Below are 22,573 nucleotides of genomic sequence, written 5' to 3'. Positions count from 1 at the left end.
CAGACTGAAAGACCAAGGACACGGACATTGTTGATTCCCTCTGGTGTTTACAGAACACTGGTGGCTGTGGGATCAGGATATCAGAGGTAGCAGTAGAGAAAACATGAATGGCTGCAGTATAGCCATTAACATTGATGATGATTAGGAGCAACTGTTCAAAATCTTGGGGTCACTTAGAAAAGCATTTTTTTTTTGTCCATTAAAATAACATCAAATTGATCAGAAATACAGTGTAGACATTGATAATGTTGTAAATGACTATTGTAGCTGGAAACAACTGATTTTTAACTGAACAAGAATAGACTGACGAGTTTCAGAAGAAAGTTCTTTATTTCAGGCCATTTTGAGCCTGTAATCGAACCCACAAACGCTGATGCTCCAGATACTCAACTAGTCTAAAGAAGGCCAGTTTTGTTGCTTCTTTAAATCAGCACAACAGTTTTCAGCTGTGCTAACATATTTGCAAAATTATTTTCTAATGATCAATTAGCCTTTTAAAATGATAAACTTGGATTACCTAACACACTGTGCCATTGGAACACAGGAGTGATGGTTGCTGATCATGTGCCTCTGTGCGCCTATGTAGATATTCCTTTTTTTTTTTTTTTGTATCTGCAGTTTCCAGCTACAAGGGTCATTTACAACATGAACAATGTCTACACTGTATTTCTGAACAATTTGTTCTAATGGAGAAAAACAAGGACATTTCTAAGTGACCAAAAACTTTTGAACGGGTGTGTACTTGTCTATTAATGTTCTGTATTATGTCATGTTTCATGTGGACCCAAGGAAGAGTAGCTGTTGCTTTAGCAGTAGCTAATGGGGGTCCTAATAAAATAAAAAATTATCAAATGGCACCAGCATAGGCAAATATTTATATGGAAAATGTAACTATACCCATCATATGGAAAACAGTTAGTCCTAAACTCAAATGAGAAAAGTCTATAGGGAACTTGAATTCTGTATCGCTCAGAGAAAACCACTTGAGAAAACCACTCTTAAACGACAACCATGAAAATTAAATGACAGGAAGTCGATACAGACCCTAAAATAACTTTTATCCTCACCAGCCACTGTGGAAGGTAGATTTAAAAAAAATCTCCCATGACGCAGTGTTTACCAACCAAAATATAGTTTTTTAGCTCAATTTAAACCAACATAACACACAAAAACAGATGAGCATGCTTTGTAATGTTTCTAAAACAAATGTATTACTAGTAAGTAGTAATGTAGTATATTGTTTAATAAAACATTTTATGACCTGTCTTTTAACCAAAATATCATAAAGGGGTGAACATTTGTCTCATCTAAGGACCAGATGTTACTGTGATAAGGTGAGTCCAGTCATGTCAGTGCCTGTGAGATTGAATCTGACTAGTAGAAGCGTCGTCTTTCCTCGCAAATGAAACTCAAACATAGAAAAACAACCTAGCTTGTGAAAAAAACAAATGTAAATAGCCAAGAAACACAATATTAAATTCTCGCTTTTGTTATACCCCCAGCCAGGTAGTGTTGCAGCGCGAGGTGGAATAGGCTATATAGGATTCATAGTTCTTTGACTTTGTGCAATAAAATTTACCAGCTATGAAACAAAACAGCAGAAATACTTTGAAAACCACCCCCAGCTAATGCAACATTTATTTTACTATAAATGTGATCATCCTTGACTATTTTTATTTACAAATGCGAGTGAAATGCTCGCACTGTGGAGCCCAGACCACACGGTTGAAATAGACATCTTAACCACCAATGCAAAATCTGAACACATTTTAGGCACAGAAGTAGTGTTGTGGCCCTGACTGTGACCATTGAGGAACAGTAGCTCACCAGCTGGAACCTGGCCAGAGGGATGTAACTGAGGTCCACGGGACTGCGGTCGGCGATGCTCACGAAGCGCGCCTCCAGGACCACGAGCGAACACAGCACGTGCACCCACCTGTGTGTGTGTCACAGCAAACAGATCGGCACAATAAACAGACTATAGGTGTGTGACACATCAGGGGAAAGTTTCCACTGAGCCTTTATTCCCAATTCAAGGAAATTACAACATGTTGTTTATAACTAACATGGACAAAAACAACATATCTTTTTTAAGGTTGGGCTATATTAAACATTTATTTTGTTCATATACAAAAATGTTAGGATCACATGTAGCCTAGACAAAAACAGGTTTCCATTATATATCGCTATGCTATAGAGGACATCATCCTTCAATATATAATAGAATCTTACTGTAGACTAGCACAGGCTCCTCACTGTCACAAGCCATTACAGAGACTTGACAGAGAAGGCTAGCTTGGACTACAGGCATTCCCTGCTTTTTTCATTGACTGAAGTGTCCTAGATTCAGCAGGGAGGGTAAAGTGTGACCACTGGCTACAGACTGGGGATCCTAATAAAATACCAGACTAGAGTGGTTGTAGCATCGGTGTAACAAAATGTATTTAGCCTAGAGCTTGAGGCCTCCATTAAATTGGTAGCTCCTCAAATTTCTGTACTATACTCACTTGTCGTTGTTGGCTCTCTGTAGAGCTCCCCCTCGCAGTGAACACAGGCAGCAGTCCTGAGGGAGCAAAAGACGCACACAGATGACCTCTGACCTAGTGTTTAACATCACATTTTGGATACACTTAATGTTAGTCCTTTATGTGGTATGTACAGTTGAAGTCGGAAGTTTACAGACACCTTAACCAAATAAAACTCTGTTTTTCACCATTCCTGACATTTAATCCTAGTAAAAATTCCTGTCTTTGGTCAGTTAGGATCACCACTTTATTTTAAGAATGTGAAATGTCAGAATAATAGAGAGAATAATTTATTTCAGCTTTTATTTATTTCATCACATTCCCAGTGGGTCCGAAGTTTACATACACCCAATTAGTATTTGGTAGCATTGCCTTTAAATTGTTTAACTTGGGTCAAACGTTTCAGGTAGCCTTCCACAAGCTTCCCACAATAATTTGGGTGAATTTTGGCCCATTCCTCCTGACAGAGCTGGTGTAATGGAGTCAGGTTTGTAGGCATCCTTGCTCACACACAATTTTTCAGTTCTACCCACATTTTCTATGGGATTGAGGTCAGGGCTTTGTGATGGCCACTCCAATACCTTGACTTGTCCATTTGGAAGACCCATTTGCGACCAAGCTTTAACTTCCTGACTGATGTTTTGAGATGTTGCTTCAATATATCCACAGAATTTTCCTTCCTCATGATGTTATCTGTTTTGTGAAGTGCACCAGTCCCTCCTGCAGCAAAGCACCCCCACAACATGATGCTGCCACCCCAGTGCTTCACAGTTGGGATGGTGTTCTTCGGCTTGCAAGCTTCCCCCTTTTTCCTCCAAAGATAACGATGGTCATTATGGCCAAACGGTTCTATTTTTGTTTCATCAGACCAGAGGATATTTCTCCAAAAAGTACGATCTTTGTCCCCATGTGCAGTTGCTAACCGTAGTCTGGCTTTTTATGGAGTTTCTGGAGCAGTGGCTTCTTCCTTGCTGAGCGGCCATTCGGGTTATGTCGATATAGGACTCGTTTTATTGTGGATATAGATACTTTTGTACCAGTTTCCTCCAGCATCTTCACAGGGGCCTTTGCTGTTGTTCTGGGATTGATGAGCACTTTTCGCACCAAAGTATGTTCATCTCTAGAAGACAACGCGTCTCCTTCCTGAGCGGTATGATGGCTGCGTGGTCCCATGGTGTTTATATTTGCGTATTATTGTTTGTACAGATGAACGTGGTATCTTCAGGCATTTGGAAATTGCTCCCAAGGATGAACCAGACTTGGAGGTCTACAATTTATTTTCTGAGATCTTGGCTGATTTATTTAGATTTTCCTATGATGTCAAGAAAAGAGGCACTGAGTTTGGAAGTAGGCCTTGAAATTCATCCACAGGTACACCTCCAATTGACTCAAATGATGTCAACTAGCCTATCAGAAGCTTCTAAAGCCATGACATCATTTTCTGGAATTTTCCAAGCTGTTTTAAAAGGCACAGTCAACTTAGTGTATGTAAACTTCTGACCCACTAGAATTGTGATACAGTGAATTATAAGTGAAATAATCTGTCTGTAAACAATTGTTGGAAAATGTACTTGTGTCAAGCACAAAGTAGATGTCCTAACAGACTTGACAAAACTATAGTTTGTGGTTGAAAATGTTGTTTTAATGACTCCAACCCAAGTGTATGTAAACTTCCGACTTCAACTGTATACAGTAAATGACATAGTAAAATGGTAATTACATAGTATTTTATGTTATTGGTAATCATTAAAACATACCCAGTTCTTGCCACTTGGTGTTCTTGTTTATTAATGTTCTGTATTATGTCATGTTTCATGTTTTCTGTGGACTCCAGGAAGAGTAGCTGCTGCTTTCGCAACAGCTAATGGAGATCCTAATAAAATACCAAATACTAACCGACTTCAATTCATTACCTGAATCTTCTATTTATTAATGTGAAACTTTTCTCCACGTTGTCTGTGGCAATGCCCTTCACAAAGAAAGCTGGCCAGAGTAGTGCGACTTACATTCCTTGTTGGGCTGCCTGGCAGTGGGTTTTCCAGAATCTTGTAATGGGTAACTCTTGTGGACGTAGAATGTTAAGCTAACTCTGGTCAATCAGTAACTTTACAGTTAGTGGCGGGGGTAAGCCAGGAATGTGCATGTCCACAAGTAAGGGCTATGGCAATTTATTATACCTTTATTTCAACGAGGAACACAGGTACAATGATTAACAGCAATACTTTGCATGGTTTATAATTAACTTAGGTGGACTGCACATAATCACTGATCTACAAATCACCTTGCATCCCAAATAATTACTGAAGTGATAAAGATCAGCGATTCTGATCAAACACACTGGGTATTTTTTTAATTTTTTAAAATTATTTTATTTAACCTTTATTTAACCAGGTAGGCTAGTTGAGAACAAGTTCTCATTTGCAACTGCGACCTGGCCAAGATAAAGCATAGCAGTGTGAACAGACAACACAGAGTTTACACATGGAGTAAACAATTAACAAGTCAATAACACAGTAGAAAAAAAGGGGGAGTCTATATACATTGTGTGCAAAAGGCATGAGGAGGTAGGCGAATAATTACAATTTTGCAGATTAACACTGGAGTGATAAATTATCAGATGGTCATGTACAGGTAGAGATATTGGTGTGCAAAAGAGCAGAAAAGTAAATAAATAAAAACAGTATGGGGATGAGGTAGGTAAAAATGGGTGGGCTATTTACCGATAGACTATGTACAGCAGCAGCGATCGGTTAGCTGCTCAGATAGCAGATGTTTGAAGTTGGTGAGGGAGATAAAAGTCTCCAACTTCAGCGACTTTTGCAATTCATTCCAGTCACAGGCAGCAGAGAACTGGAACGAAAGGCGGCCAAATGAGGTGTTGGCTTTAGGGATGATCAGTGAGATACACCTGCTGGAGCGCGTGCTACGGATGGGTATTGCCATCGTGACCAGTGAACTGAGATAAGGCGGAGCTTTACCTAGCATGGACTTGTAGATGACCTGGAGCCAGTGGGTCTGGCGACGAATATGTAGGGAGGGCCAGCTGACTAGAGCATACAAGTCGCAGTGGTGGGTGGTATAAGGTGCTTTAGTGACAAAACGAATGGCACTGTGATAAACTGCATCCAGTTTGCTGAGTAGAGTGTTGGAAGCAATTTTGTAGATGACATCGCCGAAGTCGAGGATCGGTAGGATAGTCAGTTTTACTAGGGTAAGTTTGGCGGCGTGAGTGAAGGAGGCTTTGTTGCGGAATAGAAAGCAGACTCTTGATTTGATTTTCGATTGGAGATGTGTGATATGAGTCTGGAAGGAGAGTTTACAGTCTAGCCAGACACCTAGGTACTTATAGATGTCCACATATTCAAGGTCGGAACCATCCAGGGTGGTGATGCTGGTCAGGCATGCGGGTGCAGGCAGCGAACGGTTGAAAAGCATGCATTTGGTTTTACTAGCGTTTAAGAGCAGTTGGAGGCCACGGAAGGAGTGTTGTATGGCATTGAAGCTCGTTTGGAGGTTAGATAGCACAGTGTCCAAGGCCGGGCCGGAAGTATATAGAATGGTGTCGTCTGCGTAGAGGTGGATCAGGGAATCGCCCGCAGCAAGAGCAACATCATTGATATATACAGAAAAAAGAGTCGGCCCGAGGATTGAACCCTGTGGCACCCCATAGAGACTGCCAGAGGACCGGACAGCATGCCCTCCGATTTGACACACTGAACTCTGTCTGCAAAGTAATTGGTGAACCAGGCAAGGCAGTCATCCGAAAAACCGAGGCTACTGAGTCTGCCGATAAGAATATGGTGATTGACAGAGTCGAAAGCCTTGGCAAGGTCGATGAAGACGGCTGCACAGTACTGTCTTTTATCGATGGCGGTTATGATATCGTTTAGTACCTTGAGCGTGGCTGAGGTGCACCCGTGACCGGCTCGGAAACCAGATTGCACAGCGGAGAAGGTACGGTGGGATTCGAGATGGTCAGTGACCTGTTTGTTGACTTGGCTTTCGAAGACCTTAGATAGGCAGGGCAGGATGGATATAGGTCTGTAACAGTTTGGGTCCAGGGTGTCTCCCCCTTTGAAGAGGGGATGACTGCGGCAGCTTTCAATCCTTGGGGATCTCAGACGATATGAAAGAGAGGTTGAACAGGCTGGTAATAGGGGTTGCGACAATGGCGGCGGATAGTTTCAGAAATAGAGGGTCCAGATTGTCAAGCCCAGCTGATTTGTACGGTCCAGGTTTTGCAGCTCTTTCAGAACATCTGCTATCTGGATTTGGGTAAAGGAGAACCTGGAGAGGCTTGGGCGAGTAGCTGCGGGGGGGCGGAGCTGTTGGCCGAGGTTGGAGTAGCCAGGCGGAAGGCATGGCCAGCCGTTGAGAAATGCTTGTTGAAGTTTTCGATAATCATGGATTTATCGGTGGTGACCGTGTTACCTAGCCTCAGTGCAGTGGGCAGCTGGGAGGAGGTGCTCTTGTTCTCCATGGACTTCACAGTGTCCCAGAACTTTTTGGAGTTTGAGCTACAGGATGCAAACTTCTGCCTGAAGAAGCTGGCCTTAGCTTTCCTGACTGACTGCGTGTATTGGTTCCTGACTTCCCTGAACAGTTGCATATCGCGGGGACTATTCGATGCTATTGCAGTCCGCCACAGGATGTTTTTGTGCTGGTCGAGGGCAGTCAGGTCTGGAGTGAACCAAGGGCAAAGGGTACCACAGAGAGTTAAAAGCAGGAATGTTCATGACCGTTCCCTTAGACAACACTGTCATCTAGTGGATCAATTTGGTTATATCAAGTTGCGAGGCCATCAAAAAGAGACATATTTCACAGCTTGACAGGTAGCAGTATTCGGAGGGGAGAAATTAATTTCACTAAAATAGTCCATTAATAATAAAGAATCACACATCCAAAATCTGATTCATGACTTGGCGTGTGAGACTCGGTACAGGATAGGACTTGAACTATCCTCTGTTGTGGTGCTCAGCAGAGGAATTATGTAACGGTTTGTTACTCTATTTTGCAATTAAAAACTCTGGCTTCTGTCCAAGTCATCCCAGAGGGAAAACAGAGTCATTGAGAAATAACTGGAGAAGGTGCTAGCTACAGTCATTCTAACCCTTTTCATTTTCAGACAATATTGGTTCTAATCTTACAGAAGTGTATTGTTTGTTGAACATGAAACCTCCACTTCCTTTCAAGGCTTAATTCTAGGATTAACATCCACATTTGTATACGTATGGATCTGCTATTATCTACAGTGCCTTCAGAAAGTATTCACACCCTTCAACTTTCCTCATTTTGTTGAGTTATAAACTGGGATTAAAATGGATTTGATTGTCATTTTTTGTCAACGATTGACAAAATACTCTAATGTCGAAGTGGAAGAAAAATGTTTACATTTGTAAAAAAAAAAGTTAATTTTTATTTTTTTTAAACTCTTGATTAGATAAGTATTCATTCATCCCCGAGTCAATACATGTTAGAATCACCTTTGGCAGTGATTACAGTCGTTTGTCCTTCTGCGTCTCTAAGTCTCTAAGAGCTTTCCCCACCTGGATTGTGCAACATTTGCCCATTATTCTTTACAAAATTCTTCAAGCTCTGTCAAATTGGTTGCTGACCATTACCAGACAAGCAGTTTCAGGTTTTCAAGCAGATTTAAGTCAAAAGTAACTCAACCACTCAGGAAAATCACTGTGTTCTTGGTAAGCAACTCCAGTGTAGATTTGGTCTTGTGTTTTAGGTTATTGTTCTGCTAAAAGGTGAAATCATCTCCCAGTGTCTGGTGCAAAGCAGACTGAAGCAGATTTTCCTCTAGGATTTTGCCTGTGCTTAGCTCCATTTCTTTTATTTTTTTATCCTGAAAAACTCCCCAGTCCTTAATGATTACAAGCATACCCATAACATGATGCAGCCACCAGTATGCTTGAAAAAATAGAGAGTGGTACTCAGTAATGTGTTATATTGGATTTGCTCCAAATTGAACACTTTGTATTCGGAGCAAAAAGTGAATTGCTTTGCCATTTTCCCCCCCAGGATTACTTCAGTGCCTTGTTGCAAACAGGATGCATGTTTTGGAATAAAAATACAAAAAACGGCAACTGCGTTAGGAAGGACGCCTGCATATTCGTAGATACTGGGTGTATTGATACACCAGCCAAAGTGTAATAACTTCACCATGTTCAAAGGGATATTCAATGTCTGCTTTTTATATATTTTTTACACATCTACCAATAGGTGCCCTTCTTTCCGAGGCATTGGAAAACCTCCCTGGTCTTTGTGGTTGAATCTATGATGGAAATTCACTGCTCGACTGCGGGACCTTACAGATAATTATATGTGTAGGGTACAGAGATGAGGTAGTCATTCAAAAAGCATGTTAAACACTATTGCACACAGTGAGTTAATACAACTTATGTGAATTGTTAAGCACATTTTTACTCCTGAGCTTATTTAAGGTAGCCATAACAAAAGGGTTATATACTTAGACGCAACACATTTTTCAGCTTTTGATTTTTAATTAATTTGTAAACATTTCTAAAAAAATATCATTCCACTTTAACATTAAGGGAGAAATTAAATTGTGTGTAAGCCAGTGACCAAAAAAAAACTCAATTTAATCAATTTTATATTCAGGCTGTAACAAAACGTGTAAAAATGCAAGTGGTGTGAATACTTTCTGAAAGCACTGGATCCTATCAGCCTTCTTCCTTCAATACTCTTAGTTCTAGAATCTCTGAAGAGTTTGAGTTACAACATTATCCTATCCCACTCAGTATGGTCAGTGTGGTGCTAGTATGTGTGTGAAATGGAACTAAGATCATGTAGTGTTGATAAGCTTGTGTAGTGATATGGTTTCAGTTGTACTTCATTGCAGTACTGACCTCAGTCAAAGCGTTGGCTTCACAGCGAGCACACATCCAATCGTCTGACACTTGGTCAACAGACACTCCATAGCAACCTGAGGGACACACGGAAAACAAGGCCACGGAAAACATTAGAAGACATTTTCTATTGACAGAGGTGACAAAGGCACTTAGAATTTATGTGCCATGCAAATCAATTGATTAAAGTGCACGTCATTGCAGTAAATCATTGTTAATAAATGAGAATGGACATTCTGGATTGATTACTGAACTCTGACATGAACTGGTATTCCTTGAGAGCATATCATTGATTACATTAAACATATGGAACACAAACACAGGGGTGTCAAACTCATTTTCCCCCGCGGGCCACATTCAGTCTTCACCGCACTTAAAATGGATTACATTTCCTCGCCGTCATAATTTGCAAAGAATAGTCCTCTATCAAACGCTTTGGAATTTCCAATGCTCCCAGACTGTCTAGCTTTAGTTTTTATGACTGTTAGCAAGAGGGACAGAGTCAAGAGACTAAATGTAATAATAAACATTATTTGGGGGGGGTGCTTGTATTTGTTCTGTTACACAGGTCCATTATTTTTACACTAGTTTCAATTTGTTGTTAGTCATTTCAATGACTGAGAAAATAATTCTAAAATAAATTAAATGCTCTAAACATTGGTGTTAGACTGTTGATGTGAATTAAATGGAATTCAGCAAGAGCATATTAGTGATTATCAATGGAAAAGTGCTGTCTAACAACGGGTGTGAATTAACTAATATTCATTGAAATGTGGAGTACTACAGTCAATTAGAATTGAAACACATGGAACAGGCTTCAGACTTGGGGATTGTGAATGAGACTGTAGCTACTGACTGGCGTGGACGCGGACGCAGCACTGGGAACAGCTGACCAGCAGGCTGGTGCCGTCCTCCTCCAGGTGAGGGGTGTAGAGTTGGCCCTCGCCGCTGCTGCTGCTGCTGTTGGTCTTGTCACTGGTGGTGCTGAAACACATCTCCGGGATCAGGGGCTTGGACCTCTGTCTGCCCCCGCGCCGGCCTTTTACAGTGTAGCTGGGATTGCTGCTCGGCTGCGACTGGAGAGGGATGTGTATTATTAAAGGTCTAATTGTCATTTCTACGACTACTATTGTGCACAGCTGGCTTGGTGGCTGAATTGCTTTTCTGTTGCCTAAATGTCTTTATAAGGTACATAAAAACAAATTGATAATTCAAACTTTATTATTATTATTTTTTCTAAAATAAAACTCATTAACAGCTGGATTGAGGGCCCATTAACAACAGCTACAGTATAAGGCAAAGACCAAGGACCTCTCCACTCTACCTGGTCGTATGTGTGGAAGAGCAGGCAGATGGAGCAGTAGGGGGCCTGCAGGCCCATGCGCTGGTTGTACGATCTCTCCGCCTGGGGGTTGTAAGGTCGGCTCTGCCACAGCTGGGCCAGGGGCTTGGCCCACTCCTCCCTCTCCTCTGGTTCATCCTTCATATCAACATACAGCTCATCTACAAGATAGAGGTGGGAAAGAGTAACGGAGGAGGTTAAGAGAGAGGAGAAAGAGAGACTAGGGCCCTGTTCTATCACTGTGAATATGTACTTGTGTTGAAAAGGTTGCTTGTTATAGAAGTCTATGATGGGATACTGTTCTAACGCACCAGAAGCAGGTGCTCACCATTATCACTGTGGCTTTCACTGGAGCTGAGGAGTGGGTGCTGTTTGGGCAGCTGGCGGAGGAGAGGATATTGTTTGCTCTTCACGCTCTTGCAGTTCGTCTGCTTACTTGGACTTAAGTTAGTCAGTTTACTTGGATGTAAAATCATCGGCTTACTTAAGTTTAAGTTTGTCTGCTTGATTAACGTTAACTCCGCCTGCACTGGGGAAAGACATTGCTGGGGAAAGAGACAGGAAGAAGATGAGTGACCATCAGCTGGTTCATGTGTTTCCACATCTAATGCCATTTTCTATTCTATGGCAAGTGTGAAAACATCAATGTCACATTTTAATCTTTAAAATATTTGCCTCTAATATCAGTCTCTACTATCATCACATACCCATAACCAAAAATGAATAACTTCTAAAGATAGAATCATGAAAGAGGGTAAACTAACCTTCCACCTGTCCCTCTTGACCTCTGCCCTCTTGGTTGGCCTGGTATGTGCGTTGGTTTGGACAGGCTCCGGGCTGCTAGGGGCCTTAGCTTCGGACTTCTCCTCCCGAGCCTGGGCCTCGCCTGGCTGCTGCCACTTTCTGAGGCCTTGGGTCTGGGCCTTTGTTTCAACCTGTTCTCCCTTTCTGGGACTCTGTGCTTCAGCCTGGATATGCTCATCTTTGGTGAATGGGACCTGGGACTCCTGCTGCCCGGCTTTGACTTGGGACTGGAGCTGGGCCTTGAGTTGAAGGTGGGGTTGGAGGTGCCGTGGCAGGTGCTCCCTGGCATAACTGTGCACGTGGAGCTGGGTGTGGTGAATCGGCTGCTGGTTCTCACGGGCGTAGCTGTGGACCTGCATGGTCTCCTTGGGGCTCTGGGTCTTGTGGAAGAGGAGGCTGGCCACCCCCAGCTTTCGGACAGGCTGAGCGGAAGGACCGGTCCTGGCCGGGGGAGCCACTACTGGGAGGTGGCCGTTTCTGTGCGACTGGGGTTGAGCCAAAATGGTCGCTGCGTGATTGCTGGTGGAGGGGATGGTAACTTTTTGTGGAGCCGGGCTTGTGCTGCTGTTGCCCTTCGTAGGGTCCGTCTTTAAATTAGGCAGTTCCCTCGAGGTGAGCTTCACTGGTGTGTCTGAAATACAAACATTTGTATCAGGAGAAGCAACAGGGATAGCATTTCCAAATATCCACTGAGTCCCATAGTGGATGAGTGACGCAGATCGATTATCATGACGACTTCCGCTGCTCTGTCACTACATACTTCAGTCTGAGACTGCCATCGTTGAAGTCGTTTGTGGTGACGAGGGCTATTGTACAAAAAGTCATCAGCGATTGGATAGTCTCTAACCAATCAGAGTATCAAAGCCAATGACAAATTTTCAAACCACCACTTTAAAAAAGATATATATATATTACCTTTATTTAACTAGGCAAGTCAGTTAAGAACAAATTCTTATTTTTAATGACGGCCTAGGAACAGTGGCTTAACTGCCTTGTTCAGAGGCAGAACGACAGATATATACCTTGTCAGCTCGGGGATTAGATCGTGCAACCTTTCGGTTACTAGTCCAACGCTCTAACCACTAGGCTTTAACCACGTGTGTTCTGGCCCAACCAATCGGTTTATGGACTAATCAGAGAGCCTTGAATGTGTTCGCGGATCCAAAGTCAATGTGGAGGAGTAACTAACCAGTGGAGACTGGGAGGAGCTATGAGGGGGGGGGGTCTCATTGTAATGGCAGGAATGGAATAAATGGAATGGTATCAAAAATATGTAAACCACATGGTCGACTCTGTTCCATGTTTTTCCATTCCAGCCATTTCAATGAGATGGTCCTCTTATAGCTCCTCCCACCATCCTCCACTGAAACTAACATCCGGGGACATGACATAGTGTTTGCTTGGAGCAAGGAGTCTGAGCAGCCAGGCAGAAGATCGATACCCATTTACTACAATACTACACAAGTTGTTTGTAGTTTACTGAGTTGTTAGCAGCTAGTAACATAAGCATTTCACTGCAACCACTTCAACACCTACTTACCTGTGTACGCAACCAATAAACTGATTTGACAAGTGGCCTGTATTCAAACCATTTGGTGGCTGTGGCGGGACACTGGAGCTTATTAAAGCAGGAATCCACCATGGCAGTTTGCGATATTACAACAAAGAAATAACTTCAAAACAAAGAACACTTTCTCCCCGCAGACATCATTACACGTGTGATAGACGCTCCTCTCTTTCCTTTCATAAACAAAACAAAAACAATAAATGTGCTGGGGACACTGACGCCGTTTCCCCTAATGCAGATTCCAGGTTTAAATCCAGTCACAAGTGTCAGTCTGATATTTTGTGTTACCCCCTAATTTTACAAATGTATCATACATCCTCTGTGCTGATTTTGCGTGTAATTTTCTATGTTTTAAATAGTGAAAATAAGGCAGGTAGTCACAGCCTTACTGTCAGTGAGGGTACCTGTATCTGTGCAGTTCTCTGCTCCCGTGCCCAGAGCGGTGAGGCCTAGTCTGGCCTTCTTGTCATACTCCTCTTCTTCATCTTTAGGGACCACCTTGTCAGGTACATCCAGACACACCCAGTGCCTCTTGGTCCCTATCCTCAGTGTTGGGCTGGTGAGCCATAAAACATTCAAGTTGAATCATTTTTATGTCAAGCATTTTTAAATTTTTTTATGTTCCATCCATATACTGTTAAATCTGCTCTATAGCACCCTCTACCAACATAAAAATTAACCTCTTCTGACCTCTTTCTCTCCACCTCTGGCTCCTGGGAAATGCAGTCTTTCCCCTGCTCCTCCCCCAGGAACTCCTTGGCCTCTGGGGTGGGCCGTGAGTGGTCGATGGGGCCCGTGTCCCGTCCCGCGAGCCACTGCTCGTAGCGGTCTGGCTGGTACTTCTTCACGAACAGATCCATGGAGATCTTCACAGTGTCCTTCCTGCACGTACACTGGAGGCAAGAGGTAGGGAGAATAAGTTCTAGGGATGTACTAATGCTCCCATAGGTAAATAAACCAAGGTCAGTCTAATAGAAAGTCATACGAGATTGTTATTAATACTAATTATAGTCTTTTCCCACATGCCCTCTTTCTGCAGACTAACCGACACCCCATTAACTGGTCAACAATGGTTATATTTTTCGCCAAACAGTAAAATTACGTGACCAACAGAAAATATTACACATGCATACAAGGAAGACATTTTTCAATAAGATCTAAAAATGGACACATGCAACAATAGCAAGCCCATAATGTTACAGTCAAAGGGCTAATAGCCTTTATATTGAACATGCAACTGCTGTAATGAAGCGGCTAATAAAACATTTGCTAAAATGAAATCTTCGGGAAAACACCTAATGGGGTCTGTTCCATATGCGACTGAGATGAAAATCTCTGTTAGAAAGCGGGGGAATCTAACAGCAACAACTAGAATGAGTTACCAATATGACTATGGATTCTGGACAACGAAAGAATGTAGATATGAAAACCAATAGAACAGGAAAGAAACAATGGTTATTGGCATGAGGAAGTCCGTATCAAATTATTGCCTCTACGTTTCTATGGTTGGATTTGGCAAGGCTACTTTGGAGCAAGGTAAGACATTTGAGATTCTTCAAATAGCCACCCTTTGCCTTGACAGCTTTTCACACTCTCAACCAGCTTCATGAGGTAGTCACCTGGAATGCATTTCAATTAACAGGTGTTCATTAACAGGTGTTACATTTGTGGAATTTCTTTCCTTCTTAATGTTTTTGAGCCAATCAGTTGTGTTGGGACAAGGTAGGGGTATATACAGAAGATAGCCCTATTTGGTAAAATACCAAGTCCATATTATGGCAAGAACAGCTCAAATAAGCAAAGAGAAACAACAGTCCATCATTACTTTAAGACATGAAGGTCAGTCAATATGGAACATTTCAAGAACATTGAAAGTTTCTTCAGGTGCAGTCACAAAAACCATCAAGCGCTATGATGAAACTGGCTCTCGTGAGGACCGCCACAGGAAAGGAAGACCCAGAGTTACCTCTGCTGCAGAGGATAAGTTCATTAGAGTTAGCCAGCCTCAGAAATTGCAGCCCAAATAAATGCTTCAAAGTTCAAGTAACAGACACATCTCAACATTAACTGATCAGAGGAGACTGTGTGAATCAGGCCTTCATGGTCAAATTCCTCCAAAGAAACCACTGCTAAAAGAAACCAATGGACATTAGACCGGCAGAAATTTCTCCTTTGGTCTGGAGTCCAAAATTGAGATTTTTGGTTCCAACCGCCGTGTCTTTGTGAGATGGACTTTCCCAAAACCTGTGTAAGGACTGAATTATTTTATAATTCTAAGTTTGCTGTTCTGTTGAATTCGTTTTGAATTAGTGTGGGTGAACAGATGATCTCTGCATGTGTATTTCCCACCGTAAAGCATGGAGGAGGAGGTGTTATGGTGTGGTGGTGCTTAGCTGGTGACACTGTCTGATTTATTTACAAGTCAAGGCACACTTAACCAGCATGGCTACCACAGTTTTCTGCAGCGATACGCCCTGCCATCTGGTTTGCGCTTAGTGGGATTATCATTTGTTTTTCAACAGGAGAATGACCCAACACACCTCCAGGCTGTGTAAGGGCCATTTTACCAAGAAGGAGAGTGATGGAGTGCTGCATCAGATGCACTGGCCTCCACAATCACCGGACCTAAACCAAATTGAGATGGTTTGGGACGAGTTGGAACGCAGAGAGAAGTAAAAGCAGCCAACAAGTGCTTAGCATTGCATTCATCAAGGCAAAGGGTGGATATTTGAAGAATCAAATATAAATATATTTGGATTTGTTTAACACTTTTTTGGTTACTACATGATTCCATGTGTGTTATTTCATAGTTTTGATGTCTTCACTATTATTCTACAATGTAGAAAATAGTAAAAATAATTGTGTTCATCAAAACACTTTTTAACATGTGATTGCATTTAAAAATTGATATTTGTTGCGGAATGACTGGCCTTATAAAAGCCTGTTTCACCCCAGTAGCAGCTTTTCAGGAGCTGCTCTCATTCTGTCTGACAGGTGACAGGATATTCCTATTCTCAAACTAGGCTCTGTATGCTGTGCGTGTGATAAGATACCTGGCGACTAATGAAAAATACACACTCGCCAATTTAATTCAACAAAATTATGCAAATTAACCTATAGGCCAATAAATATATTTGACTGTCATGCTTTCGGCGGCTAACCGATTAACATCCCTAATGTACATGTTTAAACGAGGAGCACTTAAAGAAAATGTAACTCTTCCTTACCAGCATGGCTTGCTTTCCATACTCAATCCACCTTTCGGTGGCAAAGTTGGTGGACTCGGCACAGTTGAAGCCATGGTTGAATCCGGCATGGTAGCTATAGGGAAATGTCACCATGAACTCACCGGGCTCCTGAGTGATCTGAAACACAGACAGGAAAAAACTAGCACATACTGTACAAGGCTTTATATAAGTGATCAACATAAGTTGATAAAATCGCACGTGGTCTTAAGTTAGTATACAATAAATGCAGCTAAAAAAAAGTAGAAAATCATTACTATTCATGAGGGCTTACCTTCTCAAATGGAATGCCATATTTCCTTAATATGGAGGGCGAGATGAGGGTCATCTTGTGCCTCAGGAAGGCTTCGCAATTTTGGTGGCTACCAGGAAAAAACCCTGAAAGGAAACAGTGTGTCGGATTAAAACTAGTTAAAAAGCAGTTGTTTTCTAATTAGGTAAAAAATGTGTCACACACATTATCATCCCTCTCACCTTGAGCCAAACGCTCCATTTTTTTCCCCTGCTCTGGAGGAACACAGTACCTGTGGGGGTATCAGAACGTGAATCAGTTATCTTCTGTTATAACACTGACGTTCAAATTGTTGCCATTTCTATCACTTGGCGAGTGTTGTTTTCAATCGTGACAACGAGTCCTCAAACTACACTTATATAACCATCATCAGCATGTTTGATGCTTAAAAACGTGGCTCTTATATACACACACACACACAACTACCAATACATCTACTACCGGTATGTGAGTAATAGTGTAGCTTCTTACCAGGACTTGGACGCTCCAAAGTGGAGGTAGTTGATACTGTAGAGATCCATGTCTTCAGTGTGCCAGGCGAAGGTGGTCTTCCACATGCCAAAGTACAGGTAGGGCGTGTTCACCCCCTCGATGGTGATGCCATTCGCATGCTCCACCGTGTCCAGGATGGTGTTCAGTTTGCCGATATTCCAATCAGTCACATCCTGGAGAGAACGACAGAAAAATGTAACTATTGTTGCTGGATATCATTATCTTCTTCAGCGCTGTAGTGAAACAAAACCACTGCAGTCTTCTAGATTGGTTGTGAATTTAAATTGTGGGTGTAACACATGATTCTGAGAGAAAACCTTTGTCTACACAACCACAAAATACATCACTCACCAGCCAGCATTCTTATAACCAGGAACAATAACAACATGTTAACATTAAAAACACCATAGAATAGTAAAACCACCCCTGGGGGGATTCGTAATGACTCACAGGGTCGTAAAGTGTTCCGTTCACATCTGCACCGTAGATGGGCGAGTTAAAGGTCACGCTCTTCCAGTACTTCCTCTCCAGCTCCTCAATGTCGGCGTAGCGAGGACTGCAGAACCTATGATGATGGGGGGGGGGGGGGGGGTTCAATCAGTACGGCTGATTAGAAACTATACATTTTTCAACAGTGCCTGTGAGCCAGAGCCTTTCAAAATCCCAAGAGATCTTGAGAAACACATGAATTACTAACAACACGAATCATACAAACCCTCTGTTTTAAATAATGTTATTAACTTTGTTCGCTGTATCATTTCCTTAGACAAAAAGCATGTACACAGAGTGACTTTTCCCAATCACAGACCATATCAACAAATTCTTCATACAAGAGGAAACAAACAGTATAGCTCATTCATAGATAGACTGTGTGTAATATGTTATGAAACTTTGTTATAGCTGTTCCAGTTCTGGTGCAGTCAGACTCACTTGTCACTGTTGGCCGTCTTACGGAACTCTCGGACGGTCATGGGCTTCTTCTGGATGTTGGACTGGGTAAACAGGCCTGACTGGCCCGTCACTACCTGCTGGATGGGAGCTGGGATCACCAGGTCATCTATATCGTCATAGGACTTCCTGGGCCTCCAATCCTTTGGTGGCACGACCTGTAAAAACAGTCCGTTTTAGTATCAGTTACAGTAAAGTATTTCACTCGCAAAAACTTGGGTCATTTATATTTAAAAAATATTCACAATGTGTGCATTTCTGTGCATAGCTGCTTTGTCTAACTGGAGGCCTGGTAATACAAATCAGAAAATAATCTTCACAAGGCAGAAGGGTTTGTGTCAGTGCTCACTTTAGCCAAGCCGGCTTGATGTGCTCCCTGATACTCCATGTAGGCAATGTAGCGGCTGAAGTTCTGGAACTCCTCAGCAGTGGGGTGAAAGGTCATGATCCCCTTGGAGCCAGGAGTCTGGGACCCCGAATCAGACGACATACTAAATAGCAAGCCCTGCAGATCTGAATTAAAACAGGTTTCAACATCATAATAATTGTGACATTTTAACAACAGACAGTGATGTGTTAGGAAGCGAATACAACGGACATCTGTGCAAAGGGGGGTGGGGGGGGGTTGTTCAGTCATGTTGGTTCATGACTGGACAGCGTGACAGGTTTGTTTGGACACACCCAGTGACACCACCGTTAGACTACTGCGTGTTTACAAACTGTTGGTCGATTGTAAATAAGATAAGAGTAGCTTTGTAAACATGAGGATGAAGCAGTTCGGTCGAAGATGACTTTTTGCTGTGAACGTGAATGTATGATAAAAATAACTAGCTAGGTATTTAGTTTAATGAATGTCTGCATGATTCATGGATAGTTAGCTAGTTAAATGACAGCTAACTTAGCTAGCAAGCCATCTTATTATTGCTACTAGCTAGCCATCGTCAACGACGTATTCGTGATAAACAATCTAAATATGGTGTCAAATTAAATTTTTAAAACAAGATACCTTACCAACACTGATAAATCTTGCGCAATTGGTGACTTGATATCGATAGCACTTAATTCCGATTTTACCCCGAAGAGGATTTGTTCTCCATTACTAACAGTACACAAGCGCACTCACAGGATCAGACGTAGCCAATCAATGAACGATTTTGACGACGTGCACTTTCTTCTTTGGAATCATGGCGTTCGCACCTTTGTTTTGTGCATGCCGCCACCTACTGTGCGGGAGTGTGTAGTCGAGCACGTGATATTTTGTATTTTGAAAATGAAAAGGGGGGAAAGGGAAAAAATGGCCCCACCTCCTAACCCTACATTTACATTTACATTTAAGTCATTTAGCAGACGCTCTTATCCAGAGCCTATATACCACTATTTAATTTAAAAAATAATACAAATGTATGTAAATATATATATATATAATTATAATTAATGTTTTATACACTCAGTGTATATACAAATAAGGAATACATTATTTATTAAGGAATTAATAATTTAATAAACAGCAACCTATTCCACTAGACGTGCAATATCTAACCTAATGTAGCAGGCGTAGAAAGAAATACCTGAGTGGAGTTCCCACAGCCAGTTTTCAGCAGAAAAGGAAGCTGAGTTGAATTAGCTGTATCCCTTTAGTCCAAATAAATTAGAGTATACCACTAAAAAATATACACAGTGCCTTCAGAAAGTATTTATACATCCTTGAATTATTCCACATTTTGTTGTGTTACAGCCTGAATTTAAAATGGTTTAAATAGATGTTTTTCACCGATCTACACACAATACCCCATAATGACAAAGGGAAAATATGTTTTTATACATTTTTGCAAACATATTGAAAATGAAATACAGAAATATCTCATTTACTTAAGAATTCCCACCCCTGAGTCAATACTTTGTAGAAGCACTTACAGCTGAGTCTTTCTGGGTAAATCTCTAAGAGCTTTTCCACAACTGGATTGTGCAACGTTTACCTATGATTCTTTTCAGAATTCTTCAAGCTCTGTCAAATTGGTTGTTCATCATTGCTAGACAATCATTTTCAGGTCTTGCCATAGATTTTCTAGTGGATTTAAGTCAGAACTGTAACTGCCACTCAGGAACATTCACTGTCTTATTGGTAAGCGATTTTGCCTGTGCTTAGTCACCCCTTAATGATTACAAGCATACCCATGACATGATGCAGCCACCACTATGCTTGAAAAGATTTAGAGCGATACTCAGTAATGTGTTGTATTGGATTTGCCCCAAACATAACACTTTGTATTCAGGACAAAAAGTTAATTGCTTTCCCCCAAACAAATTCACTATTACTTTAGTGCCTTGTTGCAAAAAGGATGCATGTTTTGGAATATTTTTATTCTGTACAGGCCTCTTTCTTGTCACTCTGTCAATTAGGTTAGTATTGTTGAGAAACTACAATGTTGATGATCCATCCTCAGTTTTCTCCTATCACAGCCACTAAACTCTGTAACTGTTGTAAAGTCACCATTGGCCTCATGGTTAAATCCCTGAGCGGTTTCCTTACTCTCCGGCAATGGCGTTAGGAGGGACACCTGTATCTTCGTAGTGACTCGTGTATTTGATAACCAATCCAAAGTGGAATTAATAACTTCACCATGATCAAAGGGATATTCAATGTCTTCTTTTTTTATTTGTACCAATCTACCAATACAGAAGGTGGCCTTCTTTGCGAGGCATTAGAAAACCTCCCTGGTGTTAGTGGTTGAATCTGTGTTTGAAATTCAATGCTCAACTGAGTAACCTTACAGATAATTGTATGTGTGAGGTACAGAGATGAGAGGTACTCTTTCAAAATCATGTTAAACACTATTATTGCACACAGAGTAAGTTGATGCAACTTATTATGTGACTTGTTAAGCACATTTTTACTCCTGCATTTATTTAGGCTTGCCATAACAAAGGGGATGAATACTTAATGACTCAAGACATTTCAGCTTTTCATTATTAATTCATTTGTAAACATCTCTAAAAACATAATTCCACTTTGACATTATGGGGTATTGACTGTAGGACAGTGACAAAAAAATCAACATTTTATACATTTGAAATGCTGGTGTAACACAACAAAATGTGGAAAAGGTCAAGGGGTGTGAATACTTTCTGAAGGCACTGTAAGAGAGACTGGGTTAAAACTAGATTATCATTGGTTGATGCATGATCATTGACAACGATGAGACAACCTACAGGGAGGAGGTCAGAGACCTGGCAGTGTGGTGCCAGGAAAACAAACTCTCCTTCAACGTGAGCAGAACAAAGGAGCTGAACGAGGACTACAGGAAAAGGAGGGCCGAACACGCCCCCATTTACATTGACAGGGCTGTAGTGGAGTGAGTCAAGAGCTTCAAGTTCCTTGGTGTCCACATCACCAACAAACTATGTTCCAAACACACCAAGACAGTCGTGAAGAGGGCACGACAACATATATTCCCCCTCAGGAGACTGAAAAGATTTGGCATGCATGGGTCCCCAGATGCTCAAAAAGTTTGACAGCTGCACCACCGAGAGCATCCTGACCAGTTGCATCACTGCATCACACATTTCCCACCATAAAGCATAGAGGAGGACTTGTTATGGTATGGCAACTGCTCGGCATCCGACCATAAGTCGCTACAGAGGGTGGTGCGTATGGCCCAGTAAATCACTGGGGCCAAGCTTCCTGCCATCCAGGACTTCTATATTAGGCGGTGTCAGAGAAATGTCCAAAAAATTGTCAAAGACTGCAGTCACCCAAGTCATAGACTGTACTCTCTGCTACCACACGGCAAGCGGTACTGGAGCGCCAAGTCTAGGTCCAAAAGGCTCCTTAACAGCTTCTACCCCAAAGCCATAAGACTGCTGAACAATTAATCAACTGGGCACCGGATTATTTACATTATTATTTTAGATTTGCATTATTTTACTCTGCTGCTACTCGTTGTTTATTATCTATGCATAGTCACTTTACCCCTACCTACCTACTTTTTTTTTTACTATTTTCTAATAGTGAAGACAACAAAACTATGAATGTAACACATATGGAATCATCTAGTAACCAAAAAAGTGTTAAACAAATCAAAATATATTTTATATTTGAGATTCTTCAAATAGCCACCATTTGCCTTGATGACAGCTTTGCACACTCTTGGCATTCTCTCAACCAGCTTCATGAGGAATGCATTTCAATTAACAGGTGTGCCTTAAAAGTTCATTTGTGGAATTTCCTTCCTTCTTAATGCGTTTGAGCTAATCAGTTGTGTTGTGACAAGGTAGTGAGGCTATACAGAAGATAGACCTATTTGGTAAAATACCAAGTCCATATTATGGCAAGAACAGCTCAAATAAGCAAAGAGAAATGACAGTTCATCATTACTTTAAGACATGAAGGTCAGTCAATACGGAAAATGTCAAGAACTTTGAAATATTCTCTAAGTGCAACCGCGAAAACCGTCAAGCGCTATGATGAATCTGGCTCTCA

The 22,573-nt window shown here is 41.6% G+C and overlaps 1 protein-coding gene across 6 annotated transcripts in view; it reads right to left on the bottom strand.

Annotated features, from left to right (window-relative positions):
- The window catches only part of LOC115103267 (lysine-specific demethylase 4A-like), a 31,409-nt gene extending 12,165 nt beyond the window's left edge, over positions 1 to 19,244 (bottom strand). For 4 of the 6 annotated variants that reach the window (XM_065005878.1, XM_065005881.1, XM_029624098.2 and 1 more), the window contains exons 1-17: positions 19,105 to 19,243; positions 18,443 to 18,606; positions 18,076 to 18,251; positions 17,596 to 17,710; positions 17,125 to 17,318; positions 16,836 to 16,885; positions 16,636 to 16,739; positions 16,344 to 16,481; positions 13,807 to 14,009; positions 13,521 to 13,672; positions 11,510 to 12,180; positions 11,074 to 11,290; positions 10,728 to 10,906; positions 10,260 to 10,479; positions 9,404 to 9,480; positions 2,508 to 2,563; positions 1,828 to 1,936 (exon numbers count right to left, since the gene is read on the bottom strand). In XM_065005878.1, the coding sequence (XP_064861950.1) occupies positions 1,828 to 1,936; positions 2,508 to 2,563; positions 9,404 to 9,480; positions 10,260 to 10,479; positions 10,728 to 10,906; positions 11,074 to 11,290; positions 11,510 to 12,180; positions 13,521 to 13,672; positions 13,807 to 14,009; positions 16,344 to 16,481; positions 16,636 to 16,739; positions 16,836 to 16,885; positions 17,125 to 17,318; positions 17,596 to 17,710; positions 18,076 to 18,251; positions 18,443 to 18,583 (2,802 nt within the window). In that variant the 5' untranslated portion in view covers positions 18,584 to 18,606; positions 19,105 to 19,243. Of the gene's footprint in view, positions 1 to 1,827; positions 1,937 to 2,507; positions 2,564 to 9,403; positions 9,481 to 10,259; positions 10,480 to 10,727; positions 10,907 to 11,073; positions 11,291 to 11,509; positions 12,181 to 13,520; positions 13,673 to 13,806; positions 14,010 to 16,343; positions 16,482 to 16,635; positions 16,740 to 16,835; positions 16,886 to 17,124; positions 17,319 to 17,595; positions 17,711 to 18,075; positions 18,252 to 18,442; positions 18,607 to 19,104 lie in introns of all 6 variants that reach the window. The other 2 variants (XM_065005882.1, XM_029624097.2) reach the window with 2 other exon arrangements.
- Between the last annotated feature and the right edge of the window lie 3,329 nt (positions 19,245 to 22,573).

This window comes from Oncorhynchus nerka, linkage group LG20 (genome assembly GCF_034236695.1).
Source record: "Oncorhynchus nerka isolate Pitt River linkage group LG20, Oner_Uvic_2.0, whole genome shotgun sequence".
NCBI lineage: Eukaryota > Metazoa > Chordata > Actinopteri > Salmoniformes > Salmonidae > Oncorhynchus > Oncorhynchus nerka.
The sequence above is the reverse complement of the archived record's forward strand: the minus strand, read 5'-3'. Positions and strand labels throughout refer to the sequence as shown.